Below are 21,949 nucleotides of genomic sequence, written 5' to 3'. Positions count from 1 at the left end.
TACGGAGTTCAGAAGAATAGACTGATGTGCTCGTTGGAGTGGCATTATGTGAGGTATAGTGCAAATGGGGCATGCAAGATGTGTCTTCGTCTTTCCTGCATATCATCTTGCATGCCCTGTTTGCACTATGCCTCACCTATAGCTCATATTGCAGGAGTGTAATGTACTAGTGAAGCTGGATACTTTTCTTTGCTCCCCACTAAATATCCTACTGCTTTTGACCGAGAGGATCAGCAGTTCGGATTAAGGAACGTGCCTGTGTGGTCTTGAGGTCGCCCTCTCCTCGGGTGAACTGGTACATGGAGAAGGCCATCTGAGACATGGCGCGTGCCCGGCCTACGATGTCATTCTCGGCGGCGGGCCACTTCTCCGTCTCGGCGTCCATCTCCGACGTCAACAGCTTCATCTCGAGGCCGAGCTTGGCGATCTTGGCCTGCTCCTGCAAATTGATGCACTGCGCTAGACTCGACATATGCACCAACCTTTCGTGTTTCTCTCCTTCTGCCAGAGCTATTTTCTTACAATGCATGTTGAAAAGGCAGGGCACAAGTACATGTGTGGAGAGCCCGCTGCATTAGCTCTCAACCGACAGTGAAGCAAAGGCGATAAGAATGTATTTTATGTGAGCTATTCCGTGTATCATACAAAGGTACATGACTTCTAGTACTTCAGTTCTCATTTTAAGCTAAGTAACTATCAGCAAGCACACGTGCCTCATACAAGAAATTGAGTTTGATATTTATATGCCCCAAAAACCACATTGGCATTACAGCAAACGAAATTGCAAAATCATTCACAAAGGCACCTCATTATAATTCAGAATGGCATTGCAGCAAATGAAATTGCAAAATCATTTACAAAGGTGCCTCTTGATAATTCAGAATATCTCTTCGTATCATTATATCGCCAACCGGCACACATTAGGTAGAAATCATGCACATCAACTTGGCTTACAGGCAGCACAAAACAATTCTTTGTGAAGTGGACAAACATTTAGAATTCCCTCACTTGCAAGAGACACCTACACACTTTCACACCAATGGCGCTTCGATACACCTTGAATTAACCACTTTCAGCACCTCGTGAAGAATGTCTCACTTTCTGCTTGTTGTTGTGGCCGTGACGACGAGGACGTGCATCATGTGCTTTCCCGATACCCCAACCATGCTGCATACAGGTGACACCTACAACATGAACTAAATATCCTTGAACTGCACCTACTTTTGACACTCGTCAAGTTATTCAGTATATTGGGGGCGAGGACTTACAAAGTCACCATATGTCAGAAGCGCCTTTCTTGCGTAGTATGAGGGATCTGCAGAAAATAGCGCCTCTTCCTCTTCACAATCACACACTCTCTCTCTTAATGAGGGATCACGCGGGGTGCTCCTCACAGGTTTCGCTTACGGCGCTCAATAAAAACACCACGCGGCCGCCCTCCTGGACATTTCTGTATGTACTCTCAAAACGAGGGAAGTTTTTTACTGTCCAAATAATAATCTTGAGCAAACTGAAAGCACAGAATGGTTTGCAGACGCTATCTGTTTACCGAATACGTACAGTGAACGCAACTGCGCGCGGTCGCCGGAGCCTCCCGAACTGGCTTCTTGCGTGAAACGTAGGCAAACGCCGAGAGAAGACAATGTGAAATATGTTTTAACGCGATAGCGTTAAGGAGCTCGTGTCGCAGAAAAGCCGGTGTCGTCGGCGTCGGTGTCAGCGGCGTTGGCCGTGAGCGATAAATCCCAGCAGGCACTTCATGAATAAAAAACAACTTGCAAGATGGGCTGGGTGGGAATCGAACCAAGGTCTCCGGAGTGTGAGACGGAGGCGCTACCACTGAGCCACGAGCTCGATGCTTCAAAGCGCTACAAAAGCGCCTCTAGTGAACGCGGTGTTGCCTTAGAAACGAGCTGTTTCTAAGGCTCAGGCGTGCGTCGCTTGCTCAGGCGCACATTTTTATAGTGGGCTGTCCATATAACCAAATGGAGCATAACAGAATGAAGCCTCAATGCAGCGATTGCACGGGTTCGCAGCGACCGACTGCGCTTCTACATGAATGCCCGTGCACAATGTTTCGCTTTCGCTGCGAGCGCGTTGTCGCACCGTGCCGTGAGCTTTAGGCCGCAGAATATGAGCATTTGACAGTACACAAACAACCATTGTTGTGTGGACACTATCAGAACTGTTCAAAAATAATTTCGTTATAGAGACTTCGACGTCTAGGGTGACTGTGATGTGCCGTCGCGACGATTCATTCTTGGACGTTTCAATATTATTTCTCAAGTTGTGTCGCACTGGATGCTTATCGGTCTTCTCAGCGTGCGATTTCCCGCTGCTTGTTTTATTGCGAAAGCAATACTGCTCGCACTTTCGACCGATCGGTGGTCGTGGCGCCTCCTTACACAGCTGCGCGTCACGTGACCGTGTGACGTCACGCCAGACCGAGAGACGGGGCCCCAGCTCGCAGCTTCGATGGTGGAGGCGAAGCCTTGCGCGCCGCAGGCGAAGCCTTGCGGTCCCAGTTCTACCTCGCTGCCTTCGCCTGCGAGTATTAGAGGCACTTCACGATGACGTATCGGCTGGCCACTTAGGCTTCCACAAGACTTACGACTGCATCAAAACTCGCTGCTTCTGGCCTGGCCTATCCACAACGGTGGCCAAATACATTGCCTCTTGTGCATCATGTCAGCACCGCAAACGCTCGACATCCCCTCCTGCCGGTTTACTACAACCTCTCCCTTGCCCGGACGTGCCTCTTGAATTTGTTGGCATAGATTCTTATGGTCCCTTGCCTTTGACACCCTCCGGTCACTGTTGGATTGTCACTTCGGTCAACCATTTAACAAGATATGCTGAGACTGCCCCTCTGCGATCCGGTACCGCTTCTGAGGTCGCCGACTTTTTCTTGCACTCGATCGTCTTGTGCCACGGGACTCCTTGCGTTCTTCTGAGTGACCGTGGCAAGGCGTTTATTTCCCAAGTTCTCGAAGAAGTTCTTCGGGCCGCTGATACCGTCCACAAATCTACTTCTCCCTATCATCTGCAAACCAATGGCCTTACTGAGCACTTCCACCGTACACTGCCTGACATGATTTCCATGTACATCCCACACTGACTGGGATAAAATTCTTCCTTTTGTGACAGTCGCATATAATACTGCTATTCAACGGACTACCGGCTACAGCCCCTTCTTCCTTGTGTATGGACGATCTCCTTCCAACACGTTCGACAGAGAATTCTTTTTAGCACCTTCTTCGCCTAACGCGTTGCTTGCAGAAGATTTTGCTGCCCGAGTTGCACATTGCCGTCAAATTGCCCGGCAAAGCACAGAAGCTACCCAAGCTGAGCACAGACGTCGCTGCGACAACAAACGCCGTGACCTCCGATTTCACTCTGGAGACCAAGTCCTGCTTTGGACTGCAGTCCGCACTCCAGGCCTCTGTGAGAAGTTCCTTCAACGCTACATCAACCCATACACCCGTGTGCAGCAAACATCTGCAGTGAACTATCTCATCCGCCCAGTACACTCCGTCACTGACCGATGTTGCCGGAATGCTGAAATTGTTCACATCTCGCGGATGAAGCCCTTCACTCCCCGTTTAGATAATCTCTAAGCTGCGGCTAGGCTGGCCGCTTCCATGACGCGAGGAAGTTAATGTAAGCACTATAACGTACTTCATTGTTTTCATTTGTACATAGCCATCATCTTCTTCCCTGTTCTACTTCTTTGAGCTTGAGCTGGGGCGTTCCCTTTTTTGGAATAAAGAGCGCTTGACAGCCTGGTTGGTCTCGGTCTTATATCATAATATGCTAATACACAACTTCCAGACCACATCGGGGTACCTATATAATTGCTTCTTTGCTCTCTTCAAGCTAGCTTTTGCAAATGTGCTATGCATTACGTGATTTTTCTTTCTTTTTTTTCTTATAAGTTTTTGCGTACTTGAGTGAGAAAGTACAGCTCCATGTACAGCTCTATGGTGATTAATTATATTTTATTATTTACATTTCAATGACAAAAAGAAAAGGCTAGTTTCCAGCCTCCAGGCACCCAGCATGCTGGTTAGGAGAAGTTGAAACAAACTTGAAAGGGAATGACGTGCAAAGACATATAGTAAGTGCGTTTCCTATTATAATAAGTACAAGGGAGCCACAACATGGTTTAAGTAAAGTATGAACAATCAGAAATGATACCTCAGTGTCAAGCTTCATGGGCTTCAAGGGCTTGCTCGTTGTGCCGTGGCGCTACAGGAGAAGAAGGAAGAAAAGCAGACAAGAGGAAATAAATAAATGAAAAGGCATGATTGCATTAATATGGGTTGTGCAGAGAGCGCAAAAAAGAGTGCAGCTCACACGGGATTTTTTTCCAAACTGCTTTTTTTCGTAGTGAGAACAGGCTCATTTGCTGTTTGGTTATTATTATTATTATTATTATTATTATTATTATTATTATTATTATTATTATTATTATTATAGTCTTCCTGCATTATCTTGTTATATGTCTATGCTAAAGTAAATATTGCACGCTCGTCTGCTGATTTTGTCGGGCCAAGTCCCTCAAGCCACTGGTGGCTTCGACAGGCCCATTTCTTGTAGTATGTATTCCTTCGTGCAATAAAATTTATTATTATTATTGTTACTATTATTTGGTTTGCACACATGAAAACAATCACAGAGAAGAGGAACAACAGTGAAAATAACTCATATGCACATGTTATTCCCAGGCCATGAAGGCTGCCAGAACAGAAAAAAAGGAAAAGAAAAGAAAGGGAAAACGAAAAACATTTTGTACATGCATGTCAGGCTAAAGGTGTACAGACATGGCTGATCTGGAGCATGGACTTACTCTTGAAGAGCGCACGTGAGTACTCCAGCCCAGCCATGGTGCAGAGAAAAATGTGCAACTCACTTTGAGTGAGATTATTTTAGACTAATTATTGTTCTTCTAAATCTTCATTTACTGCTAATCTTGCTCTCTATGCTCCTTTCTCACAGTGCTGGTAGATGTTGCTACCTCCAAACTAATGAAAGCTGATGATCTTTTGCAGGAAATCTCGGGAGATTTGAATGAAATCTTCACTTCTAACAAACAAACTTGCTCTCCACTCATTCAGTAACTGGAACACCTAGCAATGCTATCCACCCATCACCATTAACCTCAATTCTTTGTCATCGTAATTTGCCAGAAACAATACATTCCAGGGGCGATAGTGGAGTGGAAAGGTTCAGCATATGTACCCAATCATTTGCTAAAACCACATGTAAAGAAAACATGTTATAACATTATTGCTTATATCTGAGCAACTGTACTCGTCCAGTGTCTTAATTTTGGTGTGGTTGTGTAGAGAAAAAACAGCATCACTCGATAATTCATGTGTCGTGTGCACAGGCGGCACTGTTGTTGCACCACACGAGACAGAACCGGAGCTAAGTTTAACATTTCGCTCGGCGTTCAGAGAGGCATAGCTCAGCAGAACGTTTGTCGATCTAAGCTATAGTGGCCATGTTTGAGAGAGCTCACTCAGCCATAGTAGGTGTAATCCATCAAACTAAAACCAGTACTCATCAGGAGTTATGAAGCCTACAGGTGTGCAATTATTTGCAGAAATTTCATGCTTGCTTGGTTATGGCACTCCTACGTTTGACATGCAGGGTCTAGAAACGCTGTGAAGAGACTCACAGATAGCAAGACAGAGGAATGCGAATTTGTGTACACCACCTTTGAACACGGCGGGCCTTCTGTGAATGGGGAGCGAGTGTGCTGCCCCGTAGAGTAACACTATTCTCGCTCGTTTTGAGCTGTTTGGAGTCTTGTGCATAGTTCTCGCGCTCGAAAAGTGTTCAACACTTACGTAGGGCGTTGTGCGCTACTGAATGCAGCACAGGTCATGAAGTGCGGGTGCTTTTTGTCCGACAAACCGTGCTGAAGGCGGGCGGACCCTGCAAGTATATGCGACCACGCCGAGCAGTGCACTGTCCTCAAGCATCGTCACTGCTGTTATTGATGCGTGGTGAATTGTCATGAGGGTAGTGGGCCTGACACGCTGGAATTTTCAGCACAGTGTGCGACCTTGGTAGCCAGCGACAAAATTGGCTGGGTAGTATACAAGTCGTAGCCCTTCACATTAAGTTATGCTGTCAGCGGGCTGTATACAGCCGGTTTTGCTGGCTTTGTGTGTGTGTTCAGGGTTCATTTCCTGTTTTATTTTGGTGTTTAACTATCAGAAAAAGCACCTGCGTTTTCTGAATGTAGCCTGTGGATCATCTCATCAAGTGTACTTAGCCATGAAAATTTTAAATTTAATTTTAGCTTAACCATGAAAAATGCAGTCGTCTCTAAAGGTGCATCCAACTGGTTTCTTTTTATTAGAAAACTGCCACACACAGGAATTTACAGGACCTAAAGCAATTTCTTATGGTGAAGCGGCCCACCTATAATTAAGCAAAAATTCATATAGAGCTGTTCAAAGGGTTTCAGAACGCGTTGCTGAAAGAACAAGCGAAAGAAAGCAAATCGACTGATATGGCACAGCCAGTTGCGGAATAAGATAGGGAACTGTACATAAAAAGTGGTGTTTAAACAGCCTTTGTCACATTAAATGTTACAGTAAACAAATTAATGACAACAAACGAAACTGTTGCTGCGGCATCGTTCTTCCTCCGAAAAAAAAAAGTAAAAGAAAACAGCTACTGCGTGTCAGCCATGGCGCTAAGGCTACAGAAACTCAATCACAGTATTTGCCTATTGCCATGTCTTGAAATGAGCTTTTGCGGCATAAGCATGCATGTGGCCGACAGTCTCAGTGTCAACACACACCTGCAGGGCCGCTCAAGCTGAGTCCCGGTGCTAACGCCAGCAGATTATTACATTAGTTTCTTTAGTTAACTAATTCATATTTACTGGGCCACGGTTCTAAGTTGGTGCACGTGCTTAAGCGAATAGACACATATTGCAGCAGTCTGCCGTTGTAGCTTGGCATCGTGCGACTTGAGCAGCACATGCATTGAAAGCAGCCGAGCATCAAAATGGCGTCGGCAACTTCTCATGCGCAGTGCACGCATTTGGCACAGCGCTTTGCTTTCTTGTCGGCGGAAGGCGTTCTACAATGCCTCCCCATGCACGGAATTTTCCGAAATTCCCACCGCAGCTCAGCTGAGGCGACGCCATGCATTCAAAAGCAGGTCATCGCATTTTGTACTACCCAAAACCTATAGGCGGGGCATAGAGGGCTCTGTTGACCGGTGTTGCCGCAGCGCTGCCTAGGCAGCCCGTCAGGCCCATACTAGCCCGTCAAGGTTCGCAAAGAAAAGCGTCGCGTTTAAGTGTGGCGAAATGGGCTTGTTGGCACATCTTTAATGGCAGCTAGTAGTTGAGCACTTAGTAAAGAAGAGGACGAAGAGGAGACGCACGGTGTCCATTTGTGCACCGTGTGTCTCCTTTCTTGTCCTCGTCTTTACTAAGTGCTCAACTACTGCCATTCGCTCTTAAAATGGCATTACTCGATAATGCATGTGTCGTATGCAAAAATGGCGCCATTGTCATGCCATGCAAGGCACAATTGGGGCTAAATTTAGCCTCGCGTGCGCCATCTAGTGAGAACCGGAATGCTGGGACGGGTGCAGTATGCATGGAGAAAGGAAAGCGCGGGACAGGCCCCGGCTAGCTCGGATTAAAGCCCCTCCATACACGTTTCCGCCGGTGGTGGCGCGTAGATGGAGGGACTTTAGCTCGGATGAGTTGAAGCGTGTGTGTGGCAGAAGTCATGTGGTGCTTTCCGCAAAGGAGCACTGGGACTGGCGTGCCAAACATCAATGTTGCCATAGCAACCGCGCTCCTGAAGCAACCACAACCGCTGCTCTCGGCCTCTGAAAAGTGAGATAAGATTTTTCCGCCCGTGCATTTGTCGCAGCAAATTCTGTTCGCGAGACAAGTTGACTTCGGAGTGCGGTGCGTAAGCTTGAAAGTTGTGTTTTCGGTCTGTGAGAGTAAGTGTCAGCCAGCAACAGATACACTAGAGGAATCAGAGCGCGAATCTTCGTCGTCTTCTTGCAATGTGCCACGGAAAGCACAAGAGGGCGTCTGTTTCACCAATGGCATTTTTCGCTGGTCGATTCGGAGCAGGATTTCTTGCTCCGTGGCAACGAATCCGAATTTCACTGGTCGATCTGGAGCGGGTTCGCCCTTTCCGCTGGTCGTTTCGGATCAACTCGCTTCGCGCCGGATCGCTTTCACTTGCTCCGCCATCGAGGCGCGGATTCGGGCGGATATAGATCGCGTCACTTCCGTCTTCGAGCGAAATCGGTAACCCGTCGGTACGCGCCATAGAGATTCCTTTTGTAGGAACTCTAGGGTACGCGCAAAATGGCTGCTGCAGAGCTCGCGTTTAGCGATGAGAGCTCGGACGAGAGCGATTACGAGGTGACGCAGGCGCTGTACGAAGCTTTCTATGCACGTTGTCCATGCACAATCCTTGCGGGCGCGACATGGAAATGACGTACTCTGCGACTGCCGCGGTCAAATTACGCACGGGAGACGGCGACTTATGTTTTCGTGGAAACGTACAGAGCGTAAGTCGGGCATGGTTTCCGGAACCGGCTTGTGTCATGTGTACGCAGACTTCCTGTGTGATCCCCCGCAGAGCGTTTTTGCGCTCCACTGGCCGATTCGGTTTTGTGAAACCCGAGCGCTCGCTCGAGGATTTCGGCGGCCGCTCCAGATCTACCAGTGAAAAACGCCATAAAATTGCCACAGAAGCTTTGTAGGCTCTGTGCCGACGCGCGTCAGCAGCACACACTTCCGGCAGCTCGTAGCAATACAAGTTGAAAGCTCGCGCTTATCTGCTCCGGCGAGCTGATTGGAGGCGCTAAGTAGTGTACTAGAAAAGCACAAATGAAGATGACGCACCAACGTGGCTGCACTTACGGCAGTACGTACGTTTGTCGATCCGAGCGGCAATGGTCGTGTGTGAGAGAGATCCAGGTATAATTTATCAAACTCAAACTATTGCTCATCAGAAGTTACGTGGCTAAAGAAAACAATATGGTGCAGAAGAAATCCAACCCCTTTGGCCACGTTAGAACCTGTCCGCCTCCATGTGCAGCGCAAGCGAAGGAGATTGAGGCGATTGAGGCAAGCAAGCTATTTACGAGTGCGGCGGCTTCGAGTGAGGCAGAAAAACAAGTGATTCTAGGGCATTGTATATTAGCCTCGTGCGCGACCGAAGACGGCGCTGCGAACGGCGCTCCGGTGACGTCAGCCGGGGAGCTTGCCTTTGCCGTCTGCTTTAATGCGTTTGCTCGCGTTCTGACTGCGTGCTCACGTAGCACGACGCTCTCCAATTACTACCTGTATTTTTTTTTGCTAACGTTAGTTTTATAAATGGTGGCATTAGGAGGACAATATACGTTGTAGATTATAATAGTTCCTTTATTTTTCATCATGGATATGAGGGAGACTGGGAGAAAAAGCCGAGAAGCACCTTGACTAGCTTCGGCCTTCCAGAAGTACACTATGGCGATTGTACAGCATACAGAAGTGCACATAATCAAGATCAACAAGTGACATGTACAGCAAATAAGACGAACAGCACTATTAACAGCAATGCAAAGCATATTTATAGGAAAAAACATCAAAAAGGACACGCTGAAGCAACTTACATAACAAAAGAAAAAAAAAAGACTCATAACTACAAAACGCAGTATTTAGCTTCTACAGTTTTAAAACAGAGTAACAGGAATCACATTTATAAAAAAGTACATATATATTGAATGTATCTTCCTCATAACCACCTAATGTGTTAGCCCAGTAGCTATGGCGCTGCGCCGCTAAGCTCGAGGTCGCTGACTTGAATGCGGCCGCGGCGACCACATTTCGATGGGGACGAAATGCAAAAACGCTCGTGCATACTTGGATTTAGGTACACGTTAAATAATCCCAGGGGGGTCAAAATCAATCCAGAATCGTCCACTACATCGTGCCTAATAATCATATCGTGGTTTTGGCACGTAAAATCGCAGAACTAATTTTTTCATTACTACATTTTCTTTTTTATATAACCACAGCTCTCGCAGCCAGAGTCATAAAACATCGCGCCGAGCGAGTAAATGAGTCTACGCGATTTATAAATGAAGCACGATCGCAGTGCTCATTCGCAAAATTTCGCGTCGACTATAAGCCGCATTGTAGATGAACAGAAATTTTAATTTCTCGCTCATAATTCTGGTCTCGTGGAGTTGCATATATAATTTTGTTTCTGACAAGAAAAATTAACCATTTCACTGACAAGCAGTTTATGTCGAACGTTAGTTGCACTATACGATGCATCACGTTTCGCAATCGTCAAGCACGCATGCTTTCAATTAAAAATTTAAGTAAAATTAAACTATGGGGTTTTACGTGCCAAAACCACTTTCTGATTATGAGGCATGCCGTAGTGGGGGACTCCGGAAATTTCGACCACCTGGGGTTCTTTAACGTGCGCCTAAATCTAAGTACCACGGGTGTTTTCGCATTTCGCCCCCATCGAAATGCGGCCGCCGTGACCGGGCAAAAGTTGTATGTTTGTCTAGGTTAGCATAACACTTTTTCTGCTTAAAGCGCATTGGGACTACCGGGAACCACTGGCAATACATCACTCTATCGGTGTAGTAAAAATACTATTTTATATATACAAAAATAAAACGCAGGAAAGCCTGTGAACATATTGTTGCGCCTTTGTACGTCTCTAAGGCGTTGTGCGAATAATTCCGAGGACGCGGGATCGAATCCGGGCCGCGGCGGCCGCATTCCGACGGGGGCGAAATGCAGAAACGCCCGTGTACCGTGCACTGGGTGCGCGTCAAAAAACCCCAGGTGGTCAAAACTAATCCGGAGTCACTCACTACGGCGTGCTTCATAATAAAGTTGTGGTTTCGGCACGTAAGGCCTCAGAAATATTTATAATTATTACATGGTGTGCGCTTACTAATAATTAGAAATAAATATGAAGTAGAAGCTGAGAAAATCGCACATTTCTCTTGTTCTGTCGACAAAAATCGGTTAGAAAATCTGGTTCCGGGAGGTGCCATCGCACTCACTGCGAATCACGCGGCTTTCCGTTGGCGCAACGCTATTTTGATACCGTTCTATAAAGCCGCCATAGTGATACCGTCATAAAGAGAAGAGATCGGAGTTTCAGATAGCCTCTGCGCCGTATTTCGCCGTGCTGAAATAGAAGCAAAGAAAGCGATCAAAAAAGAAGAAGAAAGAAAGAAAAAGAAAAGCGCCGTGGTTCCTAGCTGCTGTCGCGTGCGTACAGGAAGCGCTCCTATTGGCTTAGATAGATTTGAACTGTTGGCGCGCTGCCGCACTCATCTAGACAGCTCAGCGATCTGTTCATCTCTTTGTTCCGGCGACGTTTGGCGATCACGGTATGCAGCGTCTCTGGCTCGTGTCTCCTTTATTAATGCATCCAAAATGTTAAATTGTTGAACGAAAGAAAGAAAGCTTATTTGCGTGCGGAGGCCGCTTACCCCGGGCCTTGGCAGCGACATGTAGACGGATCGTGCGCTGTCAGGGCCCTGTACCGGCGGCCGGCACTGCTGGCTGGCCTCTCGCGATATCGACGCCACGTCGTTGACCAGCGACTGCCACACCTCCATGAACACCTCGACGTTCTCCTTGGCGATCTTGCTCACCGGGTGCGTGCTCAGGGTCTGGCAGGCGCTCACCACCTGCGTCGATTACACGGCACCACGTACCGGCTATAGAGCGACGTGGTCTGTGTGCGCTTTTGCAACGGGCGCCCACGTGTCGAAAGGCGTTTCATGAAAATTCGCTCTCTCATTCGTGTTATCAAGGCTTCAGAATCGCAACGCGGCTACTAGGTAAAATACCCGCAAGGTAAGTTATACAACATTCTCAGACATGTTCTGGCGTCGGGCTCAAAGGTGGAGAGGGCACACGGTTGAACCAGTTCCCATTTTACACATGACACAGAACCGTGCACCTCGAGCATGTCTCGGACAAAATGCAGAGCCTTTGTGCTCTGGGTAAAACTTTCTGCGATGCAACTGTACAGTGCATGCAGTTCTTGTTCGTATATACAACTAGTCGCATATACGAACAGTGTGGTTTTGCATTTGTCAGCATCGCATATCTAGAGTGCGAGACAGGTTTGATGACCATAATAGCCAAGGACGTGTACTCACCTGGGAGCCGTAGACCTTGATACATGCATCCGTGTTTTTGGCGGTCACCTGGAGGGCCTCTGTGCTCGCCACGTGATAGAGAAGCCGACACACCTGTAGCGGGAAATGCGCCCGAGGTGAGGCGGTTGCTTAAACGGACTCGGGCAGCGGCGATATTGTTCACACAGCACCTCCTTGCTAAAGATGCCCATGGTGGATCCGCGAGGGCGCCACTGACGATACCTCACAGAAGGATCATAGCCCCCCTCCTCTGGAACACGCAGCCATGTCTTGTTTCGTTACCGACTGGCCGAGTACAGTTCTTGTAGCACAGATAAAGTAGTCTCGACTCGCAAAATTGCTGCTCGTACCCTCACGTGCGTAAGTGAAACTTCACAGTACATATAAAAATTAAGAAAGCAGACAAATATTGGACAGAAAGTCAAAAGCGCTCTTTGTGCGAAAGACATCCATGGAGTATGAGCACATTCACGAACACTGCCAGAATAAAACTCGGTGACGTGCGGCCAAGTTCAGAGCAGACGGCGGATGAGGGGCTGCGAGATGCGCTCACCTCCTGGACGTGCTCGGCGTGCTCGGCGAATTTGTCCGCGTACTCCTCGAGCCTGGCGTGATCCCCGGCGAGCGAGGCGTTCTTCAGCCGGTTGAGCAGTTCGCCTTCGTCCATCGTTTTGAACAGCTCGTCCGCGTGGTCCAGTGCCGTGTCGCGAAGCTGTACGACGACAAAATACAACAAGTGGTTGTACGCAGTCCGAGAGAACACAGCTGTTCGGGGAGCGTACCTGCTGCTTGAGGTCTGCCGTCGCCCTTAGCGTCTGCTCGATTGCGTTTTCGAGGTCCTCGTTGGGAGACGTACAACCTGCCTGATCCTGCAAGCGTCGGAGTGAGAGGATAGGTGCGATGCACAGTTAACCAACGCTTCTAGCCCTTAGACGAGAACGTGTGGGGCCACGAGAGATGCAGGCATCGTGTACACTACCAGGCTGACGCCGATCCTGAGGAGCTGGTTGAGCTCAAGCTTGGCCCTGTCGCAAAGCAGCAGGATCTTCTCCCGGTGCTCGTGCGACGTGTAGGCCGAGTCGGTGAAGTCCTGCGTGCGCTCCACCACCGCGTCTAAGGCACTCGACAACCGCTCACGGCAGCTGGGCCCCACCAGCGTCATTCGCATTGTCTCCACCAGGTCCTGCGTCGCGTGTGTCGCTTATTCGAGATTCCTTCGCTGCCACACGTTTCTCGGGCTCCACATCGAGAAGCCGTTGCGACTGAAGCGACGCCATCTTAATGTCACCAACGCACGTTGTAGCTGAGACATAAATCGTCAGGCTATATACGTTGTCTGTCCGGAAAGTTTGCGAACTTCTCAGTTTCCTGGTCGGTTAAAAGTGGCAAAATTTAATCTGGCATACAACTGTAAAAATAAGGATTCGAACGCACGCTTTTATTTGACAGTACACGTGTTTTAGGAAACTATAATAAGAGAAACGCAGATTGCTAGACTTATTTATTTATTTACAGATACTGTCAGCCCTTACACAGAGCTATTACAGGAGTGGAATAGAAATTCATAATAGTTAGCATTCTGGAAAACAATGAAATCAGGTATTTGGCATTCAAATCTAACAAATGAAGCGACAAATTAATAGCACCAAATAACACATAATCAGATTGTTAGCAAGGAAACGCACCACGCCACATATAGGCAAAAAAAAAAACTTCTATTAGCAGTAACAAATCAGTATGTCGGCTATGTGTTTTATGAATGAATCAGCTGATGAGGATGAGACGGCTTCTTCAGACAGAGAATTCCATTCGCCAATAGCTCTTGGGAGCTGGAAGCATCATATCAATTATATAATTAACAAGTTATCGCATGCTTGGTTACCTGCGCCGAAACTTTTCTAAAGCACCTGTTTCTGCTAAACTGACTACGCTCAACACATTATTACGTTCAAAATTAGAATATGCCTCTGCAATTTTGGACCCCGGTTTCACGAGCGTAACATCCTCACTCGAAATGGTGCAGAATAATTCGGCGCGCTTCATTCTTTCACATTGCAACCGTACTAGCAGCATAACTTCAATGAAACTAACACTATCATTACCGTCTCTTGAGCTTCGTAGGAAATATCTCGCCTTAGCCTTTTTCAAAAAATTTACCACCATGACGAATTGAAGCATGCTTTTATTTCGCAATCATTTTACCGCTCATCCCGCAACAACAATAGTTACAAAGCAAACGTCATCAGTTCTAAAACTGATTTCTCTTTCATTCCTTTCTACCTCGTACATCGACAGAGTGGAACCGCCTTCCGACCGGCGTCGCATCAATACCTGATCATGACTCATTTCGTTCATCTCTCGTGCGATATCTTGACGCTGATCACTGACATTTTTTCTTAAATTTTTGCAGACAGTTATCAGGTTTTCAGTGCGCTGTGTTTTCTATATATGTTGCTCCGCTTGTGATTGCTGTTTGAGCTACTGTGTAGAATTGTTGCTTATCACCATTTATTCGATTTATCATTCACTCCTACTTTAACATGAATTTACTCTTTATTTTTCTATTGTAGTTGGCTTTCTGTATTGCCTTTTGTTTCATTAGTCGTGATCGTGTTTGTTAATTTTTCTCTTTATGTTATGTACCGTTCCCCTCTGTAATGCGTATGCGCTTGAGGGTAATAAAATAAAACATATTCTAGAGAGCGAGAGCTAACGGAACGAGCAACAGTGTAGTTACTGCTACCTACTGGTCAACGTTTACTTGTGACAAGTTTAAAAGAGGCAGATGAGCTCATGGAAAAGCAATATCGCCAACCATCTGTGGCTTATAGAATGTCTGCAATTCTAATAATTTAAGGACGCTGATATCTCGGACGCCTCTAAACCAGTGCTGGGCAGTATCGAAGATACATTTATCTTAGATAGTATCTTAGACACTCTTTGGGTACCTTGTATCTGCATCATGATACATGTGGCAAGACATGTATCAGTATCCGTATTTCCAATACATGAAAGAATCTATCGTGCATCTTGAGATACAAGATACTGGCAATTGCAACATCACCGTGCGAAACTATAAACGTTGGCTGAACTCCGCTTCTCAAGCTGATACTGCTGCCACTAGGTCACCTGAATAAAACTAAAGGCAGCGACGTTCTTCGAACTTCACCGCTAGAGCACCACAGCGAGGGCAGGTGACGAGGACTGCACGTCCTCATTGGCGGAGCAAAGTCAGGTGGCGATGGTCGCGCCGTCTCGACAAAAACAAGGGCACAGCCAACCTTTTGTTTTCTTGACTTTTTTTTGTCTTTAGTTGCGTCGGTGCCATGACAATTGCTCGTAGCCACCGTACTGTGCTACGTACCCCAATGCATGCGGCGTCTTTCACGCAAACTCTGATGCCGCTATAGCGTCGTTACCGAGGTTCTCGTGCGTGGTGCTCTGTTGCGGAGTCTGAAGAATGGAGGAACGGGGTTGCCTTGCGTCTAGTGGCCCTCACACGTCAGCGATTTGAAGGATCTCGTGGATCTAAGTTTGGCTATTGTGAACCAAATTGTGAATGGAGCTGCTTCCGGGAGACTTGTGCATAAGGCGGCTATTTTGTGTACGTGATTGTTGCTCGCAAGCACCAAAAGCAATTTTTCGGACTACGTTACATGAGTGGACGATAATACGTTTACGGACAAAGTAACTCCACAGATGTATTTGCGCCATCGTGCAGATGCTTCTTAATGACGTTCTTGTATTTAGATGGCGACACGCTAGCTGTCGGCAAGCAGAGCAGCGACTCCCATCAATTACAAAAGCGACAAGCAAAAAACCGCTGACAGTGCAGCGTATAAAGAGCTTTCAATGTTAAGCAGCTAAAGCAACGTAACCCCAGTATGTTGCTTCAGAATGAAAATACTATACTTTCAGCAAGAAAAACAAAAATTTTGAGATACTACATTTCATTAAACTCAAACAAGGTTGGTCGGAGCTAAGCAATTTCCAAGTAAACATTTTTGTGCATATGCGTTTGCTGCTAGATTAATACATCTACAATACGAAATTTGCGAACGTATCGAAGTATCTCAAGATTCAAATGGAAAAAGGTCCTATCGGATACATTAACTGCGGCAGTATCTGTGTCTAAATAATAGTTGCCCGAGTATCTTTTATCGTATCATGATACAATTACAAAATGTCTTTGCCCAGCACTGTTCTAAACCAACTGAAGATAGCTGTTCCTAGGTAGAAAGTGCCAGAAAATGCGACTTGAAATGACTTCACGGTTTTTGCCGCAGCAGAGTCTGCTTGGTAATGTGAAAATCGCTTATGACGCGCTGTCAATCCGAAAAACGACACGCAAGCTGAAAGGCGAGTGACGTGGAATCTAGCGCAATACTACGGGAAGTGGGACAAGCCGTGGCAACATAAAGGAGCTGTACATTACTTTTGTTCAACCTTTCTTTCGCGCTTCACTCTTCCGCGATATTTCGTCCTCGATACGGTGGGTGTCAGGATACTCCCTGTCCTCCAATTCCTCAGGATCCTCCCATTCGATTATGAAAGTCACTATTATATCAGGCCTGTTTGAAAGGGTAACTTAAGCACGTTCACGGGCTGATCGGTGAAAGCGGAAATAAACATGCAACGCGCTTGTGCTGCAGGTCGAGCACTGCGACCGCCGCCGCGGCAGAGCGGCGCGCCCACCTCGAACATCTTGACGGCGTTGTGGACGGTGGCGCATCGGTCGAACTCGTCGAGGCGCCAGGAGCCCCTGCGGGCGCCCTTGCGGCGGTACTCGGACGAAGAGGAGGCGGCGCAGGCGAGCTCCGGTATGACGCCGTCCTTGACCACGAAGTGCACCAGGTCCATGGCGCGGCGCATTTGCAGGAACACCGTGTCGCGGTTCTCCCGCGCCGTCTCGCACTCCGGGTGCCTCAGGCAGGCCTGCGGACAGCCGGGACACACCCGTCACCCCTCCCTGCGCCACACCGTCCGCAGTGGCGCCGGGCAGCGCACGCGATCGCGTCGCGGGAAAGGCAAGAGCCACGTCGGCGATCTGGCTCTCGTCGTCCGGCCAGATGAACTTCCTTGTTTGGTTTGGCCTTTGCTGCGCGAAGCAGCAGCGAGCTCTTTGCTAAGGCCCGTTCACGTTTTGCCACTACAACTGCAGTGCACAGGTGGCACCTGCTGGCGCCGCCCCGCACCTGCTTGTGCACTGTTGGAAGAATAGGGCCGTCATAAATGTTTTTCACGCATCATTTTTGTGTGTGTGCCTGCAAAGTATACCCTGTACACGAAGATCTCTGCCAAGCGTGACTGCCTCGTGCGTCGCGGGGAACTCGCCTGACGAGCAGAAAGTAACATCATTACATCGCTCGCGCAATCTCCAAAGGCCCTTCCTTGACTTTAAAGCATTCACTTTGTTGTACTGACTGTGGCTTGGCGTCGCGTTTACAAAGTCATACTCGTTTACAATTGTATGGGCCGACAGCCTTACCGGGCCCTGGCTGCGGCTATAACGAAAAAACCGTACGTCTTCTGTGCATTGATCGGTCCACGTTAGCTGGTGTGGAAAGGCAGGTGTGCTACATGTGTACAGCGTTAGACACCGGACAGCCGGCCGCTGTCAGAGCAAAGGCTACTATAGACTGTGGTCGCAACGGACATATGCGCTAACGGCAGCAATAACGTTAGTTTGCTTCCTGTCAAACGGAAATCGGCGCACTATGTTTTGAAGCGGCAGACGTCACCATGACAACCTATCTCGCAAGCCCGTATATAGACTAGACAGCAGGAAGTGAACTAGCGCTGTGGCTGCCTTTAGGCGCACACGTTCCTTGGGACCACTGTCCTGGAGCATTTTTTGCTTTGTCAATGGACGGCCCTCCAGTGCCTCTAATACGATAAACATGTAACACTCGCGCTTCCGTAGTCATATTTCTCCCTTCGTATCTCTTTAAATAAAAGGGCTCTTCGCGCTTACTTCTAATCGAGTGTTCCGATGTCAGAAGGAAATGACATGCCCCGGAGAGAAGCGAGATGCCGACGTGTACCATCGCAGAAGTGAAATATAACGCGCGATAGTCAAGCATATATACATCGCGGCATTCTCATATTCACAATATACATGGTCTTATTCTGCCTTAGTTGCTAAACACTTTGCCTGTGACAGAAGCACATTCGTATTGTGTCCGGCATTTATTGCTCTATCTGCTCAAACATTCAGGACGTCAAGATTTACCCGGGAAAACAATGCCCACCTCCGAATTCCCGTGTATAAAATATCCTTTTCAAAGATAAAAGGGGGGAAAATAGCTTCCGCCTCAGATCGACACAAAATGATACTACAACAACAACGCGCGTTGATAATGTAGACTGCTGTGCTTCTGTATTCGTCTACTGGCGCCAAGAAGTGCCACAGCATTTCTCACTTCGATAGAACCTCCGTCCATTTTTTCCGTGACTAATGAGGGCGCTTCCTCCGCCTCCGGCAATTACCGTCACCGATTTGCTCGCTACTCGCGCGTTAACTTTGTGTAGCCGCAGCTCCTTCGTCGGTACGCTATATATTTCGACACGAACTCTCACGCCAACACCCGCCGCGGTTATCGCAGTGGATACGGAGTTTCGCGGACGAGCGCACGGGCACGATACCGGGCCTTGGTGGCCGGGCAGGGGCGGAATGCAAAAGCCCTACTGACCGTGTTTTAGGTTTCCTGTCAAAATCATTCTAGAGCCCTCTGCTACGGTGCCCCTCATAGCCCGCTAAATCGATCACCTTCGGTCAGCGAGGAATAATTCGTGATATCAGACTATTATGTTTCTTGACGGAATGCGCCGGGCATTGTTAGGAATGGCCGTACGGGGTGACAACGTGCCAGCTATTTCAGCCCGTTGCACGTGTTCCAATCCAACCGGACGGGGCGCACTTCAGAGAACTGCGGATAACCGGCAGCCACGTGGCGCGGGGTCAGCTCAGGGGAGTTCTCGAGGGGAGGTAATTGGCGGAAACACCCCATGAGCTTTTCGAGACACCAGAGAATGTGTTACCAGGCCGCGCCACCCGGGACAGAGCAGAGTTCTACGAAGCCCCTCTGACGTCGGCTCCGGAACTTTACACCAGTGTGTGTGTGCGGCACGTGTATGTTAGCCCTCATCCTCATTCAAAAGGGCGGGTCATCTTCAATGAAGTCGAACTGTGACGTCAAGCAGAGAGCTTATAAGCAGCGATTGTCGGCTGCTAGAGCGTACTCATTGTGTGCTCGTTGTGCTCGAGATGTACTAGTGAGCTGCGTACTCGTTGTCATGCTCGAAATGTACTCGTGAGCTGTGTGCTCGTAAGCTGTTTGCTGTATGTTAGTCTTGCGGGCTCCATATGGGAGTCACGCTAGTCTGTCGATGTATGTCTTGTCTAAGATGTAAATAATGTAAATAAATCCTGTTCACCGAGTTCCTCTCTACGAACTTCAACTCCTTCAAATGGTGGCAGCGCCGAGATCGTCCGACGAATCTAATAGCCTGTGGCACAAGTCACAGCGCTGATGAGCTCGTCGTCTTGTCGGGCGCCATTATCAAAATCACAAGTTCCTAGGCGCGGTTCCCGGCTCGAGCAGCGGTGCACATTTTTCACTGCGATTGTTTAGCAGAAATAATGGTTCGCGCCCACCTCAAGCACTTCGCGTGCTTAGAAAGCGCCGAGCTCTACCAAAAGTAAGTGCGAAATTTCGAGGTCCGCACCGGGACGCGATGTGACAAATACTCCATGTATACCTCAGAGGGCGCCCACGTGAATGTCTTTGAGTGAGGCGCGTGCGCTGCTCTTTGTGGAGAGACAAACGCACCAACGATAATCATTATTGGCATCCCCTTTGAATCGGATGGCGATGATCGAATAATCACCCAGCCTGTGTGAGCTGCTTGTAAGTATTAACACGCGCTAATATTGCATTCTACTCATATACGCTTTATCTCGTAAAATTATCTGTCTCTGTGACGACCCGTTCCCATCTCTTCCATGCTATTTCGCCGCCAATAGTACAATCGTATCTTGCTCATTTCCGCTTACGTTAACGTTCCCATCCATTTTGAACATTCCGGAAGGTGGATGTTCCTCACGGTTCTGGCAGCGCATTTCATTGCAATGTGTCGAGTTGTCCCCGATCTTTTTCGGGCTCATCTTGTTGCCAATGTTTGGTCCTGTATGTTCTCGCCTTAAGACAGCCATCTGGGGGCCTCAAAAAGCAAGGCACTGCCCAACCGGTGGACGATACGGGCGCTTGCAGTGGTGAAATGTGAACTCACGCGCTTGAAGCAGCGTAATACATTACCGCGTCATCTTCTGGCATTCGCATACCAGCAATTCGGATAGCCAATTTGCCAAAACCGACAACGCTTCCCTGGACTCGCCATGGATATGCTTATTTTGCCATAGCAGTATCGCAAATTGCCATAGCAGTATCGCAAAAGAAGCCGAGGCCACATTAATCTTTGCCGCCTTCGATGAAGAGATTTTAGCCAAGAGCCAGAATTCTGCCAACTTCGGCTAGCAGTGCAAAAGATTTCTAGTCGTGCTTTTAGATGAGCGGGAAATTGGGCTAGTTCAGTGCGTTACTGAAAAACAGCGCGAAAGAAATCAGGACGAAACAGGAAACAATGACGGCCATTGCAGATGAAATTTCAATGGACAGACTCTGTGAACATACGCACACGTGGTATAATGTATACACAAAAATTAACCAAGAGCACAAAACAGCATCGAACTAATGAAAAAAAAAACCGGTTGCTTCTGGTTCCTCGATGTAAGAAATACCTTTTTTTTTAGTTTCTTCACTTCGTTTCCTGCTGTTCTGCTTTGTGTTTTTTTCTGTACTAACTGTGCAAAAAAAAAAGACACAAGAAGCCAGAATGTGCCTGTGGACTCCTGTCTGCCAATTAAAACATTATTGGTCGTCCTCCTTCCCTTTTTCGTCGTCATCGTTAGCGGACTATTTTTCTACTCCCGCTGCTCAATGCATCGGTCTCCCTCGATCTACGGACAGAAGTGGTGAAGCCAGACATTTTTTTCAGGTGGAGGGTGGGTTGCAGGGTAGGGTGAGTACTCACTTGACCAAGGAGGGGTAGGAAGGTGGGGCAGTCGAACTGGGAAGTCTGCACACTAACGGAGAAATAAGAAATTTCGGGGCTGAGGCACGTACGTGCCCGGTGTAGCACCCCCTGGCCACGCCACTGGCGACCAATGTCGCAGAGACAGATCTGACATGTGCCTTGAGTCACCGTCACGACGTGCTACAGTGCTCAGCTTTTTCCTTACGGCAGATTACACAGAACAACCTAGCCTGCAGAATGGCTGACGCTGCATGAACCGCGTACCTTCGAGGCCGTGAGCAGCAGCATGGTGGAGCGCTCGAGGATCATCCTCGCTGAAGCCATCTGGGCTCTTCTCTTGTCGTCCTTCATGTCCTGCGGTAGAGTACAGCAGCCCTGATGACGTTAGAGAACAAGGAACGGGGGCCGCGTTTCCCGCTGATCACTTTCGCCTAACGCAACGACAGCGGTGTGCGCTCCGCCTATCCTTCGTCACGTCGACTCTGGCTGGCTTACCCATTCGGGGCGCGCACTGCAATATCCCCGAAGGCAATCGGGACAGAACACGGCCGTGGGTTCCTAATGCAGTCAGCCACAGTAGAGCAGCCTATTTTGCGAGTTAACAGCCACTGTAGCAGCAGAAAGAGGAGCGCTAGAGTGCCGCCCAGCAGGAAATTGAGGT

General features: G+C 48.2%; 1 protein-coding gene and 1 long non-coding RNA gene across 8 annotated transcripts in view; one reads left to right on the top strand and one right to left on the bottom strand.

Moving 5' to 3' along the window:
* Positions 1-18,435, top strand: part of LOC135903963 (uncharacterized) — a 47,384-nt gene extending 28,949 nt beyond the window's left edge. Inside the window, exons 1-3 of one of the 2 annotated variants that reach the window (XR_010564973.2) lie at positions 11,335-11,412; positions 16,845-17,012; positions 17,071-18,435. This is a non-coding gene — a long non-coding RNA (uncharacterized lncRNA). Of the gene's footprint in view, positions 1-11,334; positions 11,413-16,844; positions 17,013-17,070 lie in introns of those variants that run through there. The other variant, XR_010564972.2, reaches the window with a different exon arrangement.
* alpha-Catr (alpha-catenin related) overlaps positions 1-21,949 on the bottom strand; it is a 184,164-nt gene that overhangs the window by 53,285 nt on the left and 108,930 nt on the right. For 5 of the 6 annotated variants that reach the window (XR_010564968.2, XM_070531598.1, XM_065434444.2 and 2 more), the window contains 9 exons: positions 21,553-21,642; positions 16,888-17,127; positions 13,172-13,375; positions 12,975-13,061; positions 12,746-12,904; positions 12,193-12,285; positions 11,515-11,715; positions 4,198-4,248; positions 257-454 (listed from right to left, as the gene is read on the bottom strand). Coding sequence is in view for 5 of the 6 variants with exons in the window: in XM_070531598.1 (XP_070387699.1) it covers positions 257-454; positions 4,198-4,248; positions 11,515-11,715; positions 12,193-12,285; positions 12,746-12,904; positions 12,975-13,061; positions 13,172-13,375; positions 16,888-17,127; positions 21,553-21,642 (1,323 nt within the window). In the remaining variant the exon portion in view is untranslated. The remainder of the gene's footprint in view (positions 1-256; positions 455-4,197; positions 4,249-11,514; positions 11,716-12,192; positions 12,286-12,745; positions 12,905-12,974; positions 13,062-13,171; positions 13,376-16,887; positions 17,128-21,552; positions 21,643-21,949) is intronic. The other variant, XM_065434433.2, reaches the window with a different exon arrangement.

This window comes from Dermacentor albipictus, chromosome 1 (genome assembly GCF_038994185.2).
Source record: "Dermacentor albipictus isolate Rhodes 1998 colony chromosome 1, USDA_Dalb.pri_finalv2, whole genome shotgun sequence".
Lineage (NCBI taxonomy): Eukaryota > Metazoa > Arthropoda > Arachnida > Ixodida > Ixodidae > Dermacentor > Dermacentor albipictus.
This window is presented reverse-complemented; position numbering and strand designations above follow the sequence as displayed.